This window comes from Salvelinus namaycush, chromosome 8 (genome assembly GCF_016432855.1).
Source record: "Salvelinus namaycush isolate Seneca chromosome 8, SaNama_1.0, whole genome shotgun sequence".
Classification (NCBI taxonomy): domain Eukaryota; kingdom Metazoa; phylum Chordata; class Actinopteri; order Salmoniformes; family Salmonidae; genus Salvelinus; species Salvelinus namaycush.
The window spans coordinates 4,846,416-4,860,901 of record NC_052314.1 but is presented as its reverse complement, the minus strand read 5'-3'; the positions used below and the strand labels follow the sequence as shown (position 1 = coordinate 4,860,901).

Below are 14,486 nucleotides of genomic sequence, written 5' to 3'. Positions count from 1 at the left end.
GACTACTGTTCTGGTCCTCTCTTCTATAACAGCACTACTGTTCTGGATGCCTCTCTTCTACATAGACATTAGACTACTGTTCTGGTCCCTCTCTTCTATAACATCAGGACTACTGTTCTGGTCCTCTCTTCTATAACATTTAGACTACTGTTCTGGGTCCTCTCTTCTAAAGACTACTGTCTGGTCCTCTTATAACAGACTACTGTTCTGGTCCTCTCTTCTATAACAGACTACTGTTCTGGTCCTCTCTTCTATAACATTAGACTACTGTTCTGGTCCTCTCTTCTATAACATTAGACTACTGTTCTGGTCCTCTCTTCTATAACAGACTACTGTTCTGGTCCTCTCTTCTATAACAGACTGCTGTTCTGGTCCTCTCTTCTATAACAGACTACTGTTCTGGTCCTCTCTTCTATAACAGACTACTGTTCTGGTCCTCTCTTCTATAACATTAGACTACTGTTCTGGTCCTCTCTTCTATAACAGACTACTGTTCTGGTCCTCTCTTCTATAACATAGACTACTGTTCTGGTCCTCTCTTCTATAACATTAGACTACTGTTCTGGTCCTCTCTTCTATAACATCAGACTACTGTTCTGGTCCTCTCTTCTATAACAGACTACTGTTCTGGTCCTCTCTTCTATAACATTAGACTACTGTTCTGGTCCTCTCTTCTATAACATTAGACTACTGTTCTGGTCCTCTCTTCTATAACAGACTACTGTTCTGGTCCTCTCTTCTATAACATTAGACTACTGTTCTGGTCCTCTCTTCTATAACATACTACTGTTCTGGTCCTCTCTTCTATAACAGACTACTGTTCTGGTCCTCTCTTCTATAACATTAGACTACTGTTCTGGTCCTCTCTTCTATAACATAGACTACTGTTCTGGTCCTCTCTTCTATAACATTAGACTACTGTTCTGGTCCTCTCTTCTATAACAGACTACTGTTCTGGTCCTCTCTTCTATAACATAGACTACTGTTCTGGTCCTCTCTTCTATAACATAGACTACTGTTCTGGTGCTCTCTTCTATAAAATAGACTACTGTTCTGGTCCTCTCTTCTATAACATTAGACTACTGTTCTGGTCCTCTCTTCTATAACAGACTACTGTTCTGGTCCTCTCTTCTATAACAGACTACTGTTCTGGTCCTCTCTTCTATAACAGACTACTGTTCTGGTCCTCTCTTCTATAACAGACTACTGTTCTGGTCCTCTCTTCTATAACATTAGACTACTGTTCTGGTCCTCTCTTCTATAACATTAGACTACTGTTCTGGTCCTCTCTTCTATAACATAGACTACTGTTCTGGTCCTCTCTTCTATAACATTAGACTACTGTTCTGGTCCTCTCTTCTATAACATTAGACTACTGTTCTGGTCCTCTCTTCTATAACAGACTACTGTTCTGGTCCTCTCTTCTATAACATTAGACTACTGTTCTGGTCCTCTCTTCTATAACATTAGACTACTGTTCTGGTCCTCTCTTCTATAACATTAGACTACTGTTCTGGTCCTCTCTTCTATAACATTAGACTACTGTTCTGGTCCTCTCTTCTATAACTAGACTACTGTTCTGGTCCTCTCTTCTATAACAGACTACTGTTCTGGTCCTCTCTTCTATAACATAGACTACTGTTCTGGTCCTCTCTTCTATAACATTAGACTACTGTTCTGGTCCTCTCTTCTATAACATTAGACTACTGTTCTGGTCCTCTCTTCTATAACAGACTACTGTTCTGGTCCTCTCTTCTATAACTAGACTACTGTTCTGGTCCTCTCTTCTATAACATTAGACTACTGTTCTGGTCCTCTCTTCTATAACATTAGACTACTGTTCTGGTCCTCTCTTCTATAACATCAGACTACTGTTCTGGTCCTCTCTTCTATAACAGAACTACTGTTCTGGTCCTCTCTTCTATAACTAGACTACTGTTCTGGTCCTCTCTTCTATAACATTAGACTACTGTTCTGGTCCTCTCTTCTATAACATTAGACTACTGTTCTGGTCCTCTCTTCTATAACATACTACTGTTCTGGTCCTCTCTTCTATAACAGACTACTGTTCTGGTCCTCTCTTCTATAACAGAAGACTACTGTTCTGGTCCTCTCTTCTATAACATTAGACTACTGTTCTGGTCCTCTCATTCTATAACAGACTACTGTTCTGGTCCTCTCTTCTATAACATTAGACTACTGTTCTGGTCCTCTCTTCTATAACATTAGACTACTGTTCTGGTCCTCTCTTCTATAACAGACTACTGTTCTGGTCCTCTCTTCTATAACATTAGACTACTGTTCTGGTCCTCTCTTCTATAACATTAGACTAGCTGTTCTGGTCCTCTCTTCTATAACAGACTACTGTTCTGGTCCTCTCTTCTATAACATTAGACTACTGTTCTGGTCCTCTCTTCTATAACATTAGACTACTGTTCTGGTCCTCTCTTCTATAACATTAGACTACTGTTCTGGTCCTCTCTTCTATAACATTAGACTACTGTTCTGGTCCTCTCTTCTATAACATTAGACTACTGTTCTGGTCCTCTCTTCTATAACATTAGACTACTGTTCTGGTCCTCTCTTCTATAACATTAGACTACTGTTCTGGTCCTCTCTTCTATAACATACTACTGTTCTGGTCCTCTCTTCTATAACATAAACTACTGTTCTGGTCCTCTCTTCTATAACATTAGACTACTGTTCTGGTCCTCTCTTCTATAACATAGACTACTGTTCTGGTCCTCTCTTCTATAACATTAGACTGCTGTTCTGGTCCTCTCTTCTATAACAGACTACTGTTCTGGTCCTCTCTTCTATAACATTAGACTGCTGTTCTGGTCCTCTCTTCTATAACAGACTACTGTTCTGGTCCTCTCTTCTATAACAGACTACTGTTCTGGACCTCTCTTCTATAACATTAGACTACTGTTCTGGTCCTCTCTTCTATAACAGACTACTGTTCTGGTCCTCTCTTCTATAACATTAGACTACTGTTCTGGTCCTCTCTTCTATAACAGACTACTGTTCTGGTCCTCTCTTCTATAACAGACTACTGTTCTGGTCCTCTCTTCTATAACAGACTACTGTTCTGGTCCTCTCTTCTATAACAGACTACTGTTCTGGTCCTCTCTTCTATAACATTAGACTACTGTTCTGGTCCTCTCTTCTATAACAGACTACTGTTCTGGTCCTCTCTTCTATAACATTAGACTACTGTTCTGGTCCTCTCTTCTATAACATTAGACTGCTGTTCTGGTCCTCTCTTCTATAACATTAGACTACTGTTCTGGTCCTCTCTTCTATAACAGACTACTGTTCTGGTCCTCTCTTCTATAACAGACTACTGTTCTGGTCCTCTCTTCTATAACATTAGACTGCTGTTCTGGTCCTCTCTTCTATAACATTAGACTGCTGTTCTGGTCCTCTCTTCTATAACAGACTACTGTTCTGGTCCTCTCTTCTATAACAGACTACTGTTCTGGACCTCTCTTCTATAACATTAGACTACTGTTCTGGTCCTCTCTTCTATAACAGACTACTGTTCTGGTCCTCTCTTCTATAACATTAGACTACTGTTCTGGTCCTCTCTTCTATAACAGACTACTGTTCTGGTCCTCTCTTCTATAACAGACTACTGTTCTGGTCCTCTCTTCTATAACAGACTACTGTTCTGGTCCTCTCTTCTATAACAGACTACTGTTCTGGTCCTCTCTTCTATAACATTAGACTACTGTTCTGGTCCTCTCTTCTATAACAGACTACTGTTCTGGTCCTCTCTTCTATAACATTAGACTACTGTTCTGGTCCTCTCTTCTATAACATTAGACTACTGTTCTGGTCCTCTCTTCTATAACATTAGACTACTGTTCTGGTCCTCTCTTCTATAACATTAGACTACTGTTCTGGTCCTCTCTTCTATAACAGACTACTGTTCTGGTCCTCTCTTCTATAACAGACTACTGTTCTGGTCCTCTCTTCTATAACATTAGACTGCTGTTCTGGTCCTCTCTTCTATAACATTAGACTACTGTTCTGGTCCTCTCTTCTATAACATTAGACTACTGTTCTGGTCCTCTCTTCTATAACAGACTACTGTTCTGGTCCTCTCTTCTATAACAGACTACTGTTCTGGTCCTCTCTTCTATAACAGACTACTGTTCTGGTCCTCTCTTCTATAACATTAGACTACTGTTCTGGTCCTCTCTTCTATAACATTAGACTGCTGTTCTGGTCCTCTCTTCTATAACAGACTACTGTTCTGGTCCTCTCTTCTATAACAGACTACTGTTCTGGTCCTCTCTTCTATGACAGACTACTGTTCTGGTCCTCTCTTCTATAACATTAGACTACTGTTCTGGTCCTCTCTTCTATAACATTAGACTGCTGTTCTGGTCCTCTCTTCTATAACATTAGACTACTGTTTTGGTCCTCTCTTCTATAACATTAGACTACTGTTCTGGTCCTCTCTTCTATAACAGACTACTGTTCTGGTCCTCTCTTCTATAACAGACTACTGTTCTGGTCCTCTCTTCTATAACATTAGACTACTGTTCTGGTCCTCTCTTCTATAACATTAGACTACTGTTCTGGTCCTCTCTTCTATAACAGACTACTGTTATGGTCCTCTCTTCTATAACATTAGACTACTGTTCTGGTCCTCTCTTCTATAACATTAGACTGCTGTTCTGGTCCTCTCTTCTATAACAGACTACTGTTCTGGTCCTCTCTTCTATAACAGACTACTGTTCTGGTCCTCTCTTCTATAACATTAGACTGCTGTTCTGGTCCTCTCTTCTATAACAGACTACTGTTCTGGTCCTCTCTTCTATAACATTAGACTGCTGTTCTGGTCCTCTCTTCTATAACAGACTACTGTTCTGGTCCTCTCTTCTATAACATTAGACTGCTGTTCTGGTCCTCTCTTCTATAACAGACTACTGTTCTGGTCCTCTCTTCTATAACAGACTACTGTTCTGGACCTCTCTTCTATAACATTAGACTACTGTTCTGGTCCTCTCTTCTATAACAGACTACTGTTCTGGTCCTCTCTTCTATAACATTAGACTACTGTTCTGGTCCTCTCTTCTATAACAGACTACTGTTCTGGTCCTCTCTTCTATAACAGACTACTGTTCTGGTCCTCTCTTCTATAACAGACTACTGTTCTGGTCCTCTCTTCTATAACAGACTACTGTTCTGGTCCTCTCTTCTATAACATTAGACTACTGTTCTGGTCCTCTCTTCTATAACAGACTACTGTTCTGGTCCTCTCTTCTATAACATTAGACTACTGTTCTGGTCCTCTCTTCTATAACATTAGACTGCTGTTCTGGTCCTCTCTTCTATAACATTAGACTACTGTTCTGGTCCTCTCTTCTATAACAGACTACTGTTCTGGTCCTCTCTTCTATAACAGACTACTGTTCTGGTCCTCTCTTCTATAACATTAGACTGCTGTTCTGGTCCTCTCTTCTATAACATTAGACTGCTGTTCTGGTCCTCTCTTCTATAACAGACTACTGTTCTGGTCCTCTCTTCTATAACAGACTACTGTTCTGGACCTCTCTTCTATAACATTAGACTACTGTTCTGGTCCTCTCTTCTATAACAGACTACTGTTCTGGTCCTCTCTTCTATAACATTAGACTACTGTTCTGGTCCTCTCTTCTATAACAGACTACTGTTCTGGTCCTCTCTTCTATAACAGACTACTGTTCTGGTCCTCTCTTCTATAACAGACTACTGTTCTGGTCCTCTCTTCTATAACAGACTACTGTTCTGGTCCTCTCTTCTATAACATTAGACTACTGTTCTGGTCCTCTCTTCTATAACAGACTACTGTTCTGGTCCTCTCTTCTATAACATTAGACTACTGTTCTGGTCCTCTCTTCTATAACATTAGACTGCTGTTCTGGTCCTCTCTTCTATAACATTAGACTACTGTTCTGGTCCTCTCTTCTATAACAGACTACTGTTCTGGTCCTCTCTTCTATAACAGACTACTGTTCTGGTCCTCTCTTCTATAACATTAGACTGCTGTTCTGGTCCTCTCTTCCATAACATTAGACTACTGTTCTGGTCCTCTCTTCTATAACAGACTACTGTTCTGGTCCTCTCTTCTATAACAGACTACTGTTCTGGTCCTCTCTTCTATAACATTAGACTACTGTTCTGGTCCTCTCTTCTATAACATTAGACTGCTGTTCTGGTCCTCTCTTCTATAACATTAGACTACTGTTCTGGTCCTCTCTTCTATAACAGACTACTGTTTTGGTCCTCTCTTCTATAACAGACTACTGTTCTGGTCCTCTCTTCTATAACATTAGACTGCTGTTCTGGTCCTCTCTTCTATAACATTAGACTGCTGTTCTGGTCCTCTCTTCTATAACAGACTACTGTTCTGGTCCTCTCTTCTATAACAGACTACTGTTCTGGACCTCTCTTCTATAACATTAGACTACTGTTCTGGTCCTCTCTTCTATAACAGACTACTGTTCTGGTCCTCTCTTCTATAACATTAGACTACTGTTCTGGTCCTCTCTTCTATAACAGACTACTGTTCTGGTCCTCTCTTCTATAACAGACTACTGTTCTGGTCCTCTCTTCTATAACAGACTACTGTTCTGGTCCTCTCTTCTATAACAGACTACTGTTCTGGTCCTCTCTTCTATAACATTAGACTACTGTTCTGGTCCTCTCTTCTATAACAGACTACTGTTCTGGTCCTCTCTTCTATAACATTAGACTACTGTTCTGGTCCTCTCTTCTATAACATTAGACTGCTGTTCTGGTCCTCTCTTCTATAACATTAGACTACTGTTCTGGTCCTCTCTTCTATAACAGACTACTGTTCTGGTCCTCTCTTCTATAACAGACTACTGTTCTGGTCCTCTCTTCTATAACATTAGACTGCTGTTCTGGTCCTCTCTTCCATAACATTAGACTACTGTTCTGGTCCTCTCTTCTATAACAGACTACTGTTCTGGTCCTCTCTTCTATAACAGACTACTGTTCTGGTCCTCTCTTCTATAACAGACTACTGTTCTGGTCCTCTCTTCTATAACAGACTACTGTTCTGGTCCTCTCTTCTATAACATTAGACTACTGTTCTGGTCCTCTCTTCTATAACATTAGACTGCTGTTCTGGTCCTCTCTTCTATAACAGACTACTGTTCTGGTCCTCTCTTCTATAACAGACTACTGTTCTGGTCCTCTCTTCTATGACAGACTACTGTTCTGGTCCTCTCTTCTATAACATTAGACTACTGTTCTGGTCCTCTCTTCTATAACATTAGACTGCTGTTCTGGTCCTCTCTTCTATAACATTAGACTACTGTTCTGGTCCTCTCTTCTATAACATTAGACTACTGTTCTGGTCCTCTCTTCTATAACAGACTACTGTTCTGGTCCTCTCTTCTATAACAGACTACTGTTCTGGTCCTCTCTTCTATAACATTAGACTACTGTTCTGGTCCTCTCTTCTATAACATTAGACTACTGTTCTGGTCCTCTCTTCTATAACAGACTACTGTTCTGGTCCTCTCTTCTATAACAGACTACTGTTATGGTCCTCTCTTCTATAACATTAGACTGCTGTTCTGGTCCTCTCTTCTATAACATTAGACTACTGTTCTGGTCCTCTCTTCTATAACATTAGACTGCTGTTCTGGTCCTCTCTTCTATAACAGACTACTGTTCTGGTCCTCTCTTCTATAACATTAGACTGCTGTTCTGGTCCTCTCTTCTATAACAGACTACTGTTCTGGTCCTCTCTTCTATAACAGACTACTGTTCTGGTCCTCTCTTCTATGACAGACTACTGTTCTGGTCCTCTCTTCTATAACATTAGACTACTGTTCTGGTCCTCTCTTCTATAACATTAGACTGCTGTTCTGGTCCTCTCTTCTATAACATTAGACTACTGTTCTGGTCCTCTCTTCTATAACATTAGACTACTGTTCTGGTCCTCTCTTCTATAACATTAGACTACTGTTCTGGTCCTCTCTTCTATAACAGACTACTGTTCTGGTCCTCTCTTCTATAACATTAGACTACTGTTCTGGTCCTCTCTTCTATAACATTAGACTACTGTTCTGGTCCTCTCTTCTATAACAGACTACTGTTCTGGTCCTCTCTTCTATAACATTAGACTACTGTTCTGGTCCTCTCTTCTATAACATTAGACTGCTGTTCTGGTCCTCTCTTCTATAACAGACTACTGTTCTGGTCCTCTCTTCTATAACATTAGACTACTGTTCTGGTCCTCTCTTCTATAACATTAGACTGCTGTTCTGGTCCTCTCTTCTATAACAGACTACTGTTCTGGTCCTCTCTTCTATAACATTAGACTGCTGTTCTGGTCCTCTCTTCTATAACATTAGACTACTGTTCTGGTCCTCTCTTCTATAACAGACTACTGTTCTGGTCCTCTCTTCTATAACAGACTACTGTTCTGGTCCTCTCTTCTATAACAGACTACTGTTCTGGTCCTCTCTTCTATAACAGACTACTGTTCTGGTCCTCTCTTCTATAACATTAGACTACTGTTCTGGTCCTCTCTTCTATAACATTAGACTGCTGTTCTGGTCCTCTCTTCTATAACAGACTACTGTTCTGGTCCTCTCTTCTATAACATTAGACTACTGTTCTGGTCCTCTCTTCTATAACATTAGACTGCTGTTCTGGTCCTCTCTTCTATAACATTAGACTACTGTTCTGGTCCTCTCTTCTATAACATTAGACTACTGTTCTGGTCCTCTCTTCTATAACAGACTACTGTTCTGGTCCTCTCTTCTATAACAGACTACTGTTCTGGTCCTCTCTTCTATAACATTAGACTACTGTTCTGGTCCTCTCTTCTATAACATTAGACTACTGTTCTGGTCCTCTCTTCTATAACAGACTACTGTTCTGGTCCTCTCTTCTATAACAGACTACTGTTATGGTCCTCTCTTCTATAACATTAGACTGCTGTTCTGGTCCTCTCTTCTATAACATTAGACTACTGTTCTGGTCCTCTCTTCTATAACATTAGACTGCTGTTCTGGTCCTCTCTTCTATAACAGACTACTGTTCTGGGCCTCTCTTCTATAACATTAGACTGCTGTTCTGGTCCTCTCTTCTATAACAGACTACTGTTCTGGTCCTCTCTTCTATAACAGACTACTGTTCTGGTCCTCTCTTCTATGACAGACTACTGTTCTGGTCCTCTCTTCTATAACATTAGACTACTGTTCTGGTCCTCTCTTCTATAACATTAGACTGCTGTTCTGGTCCTCTCTTCTATAACATTAGACTACTGTTCTGGTCCTCTCTTCTATAACATTAGACTACTGTTCTGGTCCTCTCTTCTATAACAGACTACTGTTCTGGTCCTCTCTTCTATAACAGACTACTGTTCTGGTCCTCTCTTCTATAACATTAGACTACTGTTCTGGTCCTCTCTTCTATAACATTAGACTACTGTTCTGGTCCTCTCTTCTATAACAGACTACTGTTCTGGTCCTCTCTTCTATAACAGACTACTGTTATGGTCCTCTCTTCTATAACATTAGACTGCTGTTCTGGTCCTCTCTTCTATAACATTAGACTACTGTTCTGGTCCTCTCTTCTATAACATTAGACTGCTGTTCTGGTTCTCTCTTCTATAACAGACTACTGTTCTGGTCCTCTCTTCTATAACATTAGACTGCTGTTCTGGTCCTCTCTTCTATAACAGACTACTGTTCTGGTCCTCTCTTCTATAACAGACTACTGTTCTGGTCCTCTCTTCTATAACAGACTACTGTTCTGGTCCTCTCTTCTATAACAGACTACTGTTCTGGTCCTCTCTTCTATGACAGACTACTGTTCTGGTCCTCTCTTCTATAACATTAGACTACTGTTCTGGTCCTCTCTTCTATAACATTAGACTGCTGTTCTGGTCCTCTCTTCTATAACATTAGACTACTGTTCTGGTCCTCTCTTCTATAACATTAGACTACTGTTCTGGTCCTCTCTTCTATAACATTAGACTACTGTTCTGGTCCTCTCTTCTATAACAGACTACTGTTCTGGTCCTCTCTTCTATAACATTAGACTACTGTTCTGGTCCTCTCTTCTATAACATTAGACTACTGTTCTGGTCCTCTCTTCTATAACAGACTACTGTTCTGGTCCTCTCTTCTATAACAGACTACTGTTCTGGTCCTCTCTTCTATAACATTAGACTGCTGTTCTGGTCCTCTCTTCTATAACATTAGACTACTGTTCTGGTCCTCTCTTCTATAACATTAGACTGCTGTTCTGGTCCTCTCTTCTATAACAGACTACTGTTCTGGTCCTCTCTTCTATAACATTAGACTGCTGTTCTGGTCCTCTCTTCTATAACAGACTACTGTTCTGGTCCTCTCTTCTATAACAGACTACTGTTCTGGTCCTCTCTTCTATAACAGACTACTGTTCTGGTCCTCTCTTCTATAACAGACTACTGTTCTGGTCCTCTCTTCTATAACATTAGACTACTGTTCTGGTCCTCTCTTCTATAACAGACTACTGTTCTGGTCCTCTCTTCTATAACATTAGACTACTGTTCTGGTCCTCTCTTCTATAACAGACTACTGTTCTGGTCCTCTCTTCTAGAACAGACTACTGTTCTGGATCTCCCTTCTATATACATTCAACTCTCCATTTCACAGATTTCCTGTTATTGAAATAAACTCTGACATTGTCCTTTTTTGCCTCAGTGGATCGATGTTAACTTTTTCTGCCCAAGTTCCCAAAAGTATTTTGGCATGTGGTGTATATTTGGCAAGCTTTCAGGTAGGCCCTAAGGCTTACAGCAGGTTAGGCACTAACGCCAGATAAAACCTCCATGTAACCTATACTGTAGATACAGTGAGTCAACCCAAACTACACACACACACACACACACACACACACACACACACACACACACACACACACACACACACACACACACACACACACACACACACACACACACACACACACACACAGAGAGAGAGAGAGAGACATAGACCTACTAAACTTTGGACCAAATGTGATCTATGTCCGAGATAAATCAGTTTATGTCTTAAGGCCAGGCACCACACCCTCATAGAGTAATTTTTTCCCCTTTAAATTACATCACAATCAACTTTTACCAGTTGAATGTAGACACAAACATCATACTTTATTGTATTACAATTTTCCTGAAATATCTTATTATAATATGCAAATAATGCAATATCTAATTAAATATGCACATATTTGCATATTGCGTAAATACATTTTTCTGGACAATGGATGAAGTAGCAGGCAGAGTATTTCTTCCAGCTCAGAGAAAGAGGAGGGGTACTGACTAACAGCATGACCATGTTAAGCCTAAAAAGGAATTCTCGACAAGTCCGGGTCTGACCATGAGGCAGCCTGGGCAGTGTGTTAAAGGGGAGGTCTGAAAACCGACAGTTTACTCTCCGGACAAAAAACGGAGTTAAAATTCATTCAAATGTTAATGATGGTAGTATGATAAACTGAAGAAAAATATAAATTTTCATCCAAGTATTTTACATTTTTATGTTTACTTATTGAAAATACCAATATTTAATGGACCAAATGAGCAACAAAATATTCAAATTGTTAGGTAGATGTAAATATTTATTATCAGCCTGGCCTTAAAACTGGCCTTGTTGTGTTGTTGGATAACAAAGACACCTTGGCAGTGTTATCTGTGCAATTTATGATGCTCTTCTTCTTTAATCTCTTCTTCCCTATCCTAATCTCCATCACCATGGTGATATACCACATAGACTGTAAAAAGAGACACATGAACCTTGTCCAACACAATCAACAACGCACTCTTCATTGAGTCATTGGCTCATAGGGAAGTAGTCAAAAGTAATGCACTATAATAGGGAATAGGGTGCCATAGGGCTCTGGTCTAAAGTAGTGCACTATATAGGGGAATAGGGTGCCATAGGGCTCTGGTCTAAAGTAGTGCACTATATAGGGGAATAGGGTTCCATAGGGCTCTGGTCTAAAGTAGTGCACTATATAGGGGAATAGGGTGCTGTTTAGGGTGTAACCTGAGCCATTCTCACTCACATCTCAGGTTTAAGTACCATAGACGTCTCTCTCTGTTATAACTTCTACATTATAAACTGGGTGGTTTGAGCGCCTGAATGCTGATTGGCTGACAGCCGTGGTATATCAGACCGTATACTACTGTTATGGCAAAACATTTATTTGTACTCTTTGTACTAATTACGTTGGTAACCAGTTTATAATAGCAATACCGCACCTCAGGGGTTTGTGGTATATGGCCAATATACCACAGCTAAGGGCTGTATCCAGGTACTCTGCGTTGCGGCATACGTAAGAACAACCCTTAGCTGTGGTATATTGGCCATATTCCACAAACCCCTGAGGTGCGGTATTGCTTAAGTAACTATTGTACTAGGGTTCAGGTTAGGTTTAAGTATCAAAGACTTCTCTCTGTCATTACTTCTCTACAGTAAGTATTGAACTAAAGAACATGGTGACAGACAGTCATCTAAAAAGAATGCTGAGGATTGGGGTGCATTCAAAGTAATCCCATCTCATCTGTTTTACAGTACTACCATAGATGGTAAGGCTATAAAACGTTGCTTTGCTGACAAAGTTATGCTCAGCAGCTGTAGGGAACGTTTACTTGTAGCCTGTGTATATGAAATGCTATTCTGTATTCTGAAGCAAGCGAGACTATTTCTTCCAGATCAGAGAGAGAGAGGGGGGTTCCCCACTAACAACATGACCAAGTTAAGCTTAAAAAGGAATGCTCGACAAGTCCGGGTGCCGACCATGAGGCAGGCTCCGTAGTGTGTTAAAGGGGAGGTCAGAAAACCAACACTTTACTCTCCGGACAAAAACTGATTTAACAATGACTATGCTGATAATACACAGTAAAACGGCGACCAGTGGTAAAACATAAAGTCTTGGATAGATTGAATAGCACCATTATTATAATACTTTATCGATGTCCATGTTCCTGCATGGTAATGTAATTACTGTATTTTAAGAAATCTTTAAGAGGTTGCTGATATTTTAAACCGTATCAATCTGAGTAGTCTACAGATCTACTGTAAATCAACTTCTAAAATAATGGCTTTATTCAATAAAACGGTAAATTGTTGGGGTCTGGGACATATTAATTTTGTACATGACAAAGTGTGTATTAGGCCTAGTTCATGTTTACGGTCCCGTCGGTTGAGTTGGTCTGCATAGAATACAATTAAATGCGTAACTGTTAGGCCTATAAGCAACAATATGATTGTATAAACTACAGATCAATCTACATCTCATACCTAAAGACAAATAACGTACTAATTTGATTATCAAAAAGCTGTAAACAAGCAAGAGCATGGAACATCAACCCGTTCAATGCGGCGCTGTCTGCCTAACTAGTCTGACACAAGTAAACCGAACAATTTACCATCACATAGGGAGTTCCGGCTCATCTCAATCAAAGTTTCATCTGCAATCTTTCCCGTTAGTCGACTCCTGTCACTCATCTTGCCGAGCCCTTGCGAAACGACCGTCGGCCCGGTAAAAACACAGAGGATCGGGTATCTTTTGAGTCAGGACTCCAACGCCCACGCCTTACGCTCCGGACGCACTTTGAGCGGTAAATGTACTGCTGCTACCTTCTCAAGATGAATCTTGAAACAGCGCTCAAGAGGCACTACCAAGCCCCAAAGTCCCCTGACAAAAAATATTGTCATTAAAGGGGAGGGGCCTGACTCCAAAACTCTGTCGGCACTGAGCTGGTTACGTTCAACCGTTACAGACGGTGTAACACAAGATTGGCCTACTTTATAAAATCATCGTACAAAGTGATTCAAAGGACAAGATCATAAAATAATTCTTACTGCTTTAATGTGGCCAAAAAAAAGTGACTTTATAGGACAGCTTTGTCATTTAATCTTAGTAGGAACTGAATTGGCATTTAGTTATTCTATTCTAATCCCGTTGCACGGTATTCTGCAACAGGGTAAACAACTGTGAAATAGCGGAGCAACGATGGTGACAAAAAGGGCAAAAAGGCCGTTAAGTGCCTAACGGTTTATTAGGTGCCAGAGGGCAGGATGTCCAGAATGTAGGCATCAGTGAATACAAGGCAAAAACACAACAAATACATGGGAAAAACCCAACTAAATACATGCACACTAACCGAAAAGGATCAGTGATGTAAAGTACTTAAGTAAAAATACTTTAAAGTAGTACTTAAGTCGTTTATTTGGGTATCTGTACTTAACTTTACTATTTATATATTTTTTACAACTTTTACTTTTACTTCACTACATTCCTAAAAAAAATATATATATTTTTACTCCATATATTTTCCATGATACCCAAAAGTACTGAGTACAAAATGTCTCGTTACATTTTGAATAGTCAGCAGGACAGGAAAATGGTTCAATTCACGCACTTATCAAGAGAACATCCCTGGTCATCCCTACTGCCTC

General features: G+C 40.1%; 1 protein-coding gene across 1 annotated transcript in view; it reads right to left on the bottom strand.

Annotated features, from left to right (window-relative positions):
- Positions 1-13,666, bottom strand: part of ano5a (anoctamin 5a) — an 86,223-nt gene extending 72,557 nt beyond the window's left edge. The window contains exon 1 of the mRNA XM_038999159.1: positions 13,454-13,666. Within this exon, the coding sequence (XP_038855087.1) occupies positions 13,454-13,532 (79 nt within the window). The 5' untranslated portion in view covers positions 13,533-13,666. The remainder of the gene's footprint in view (positions 1-13,453) is intronic.
- Positions 13,667-14,486: the final 820 nt, after the last annotated feature.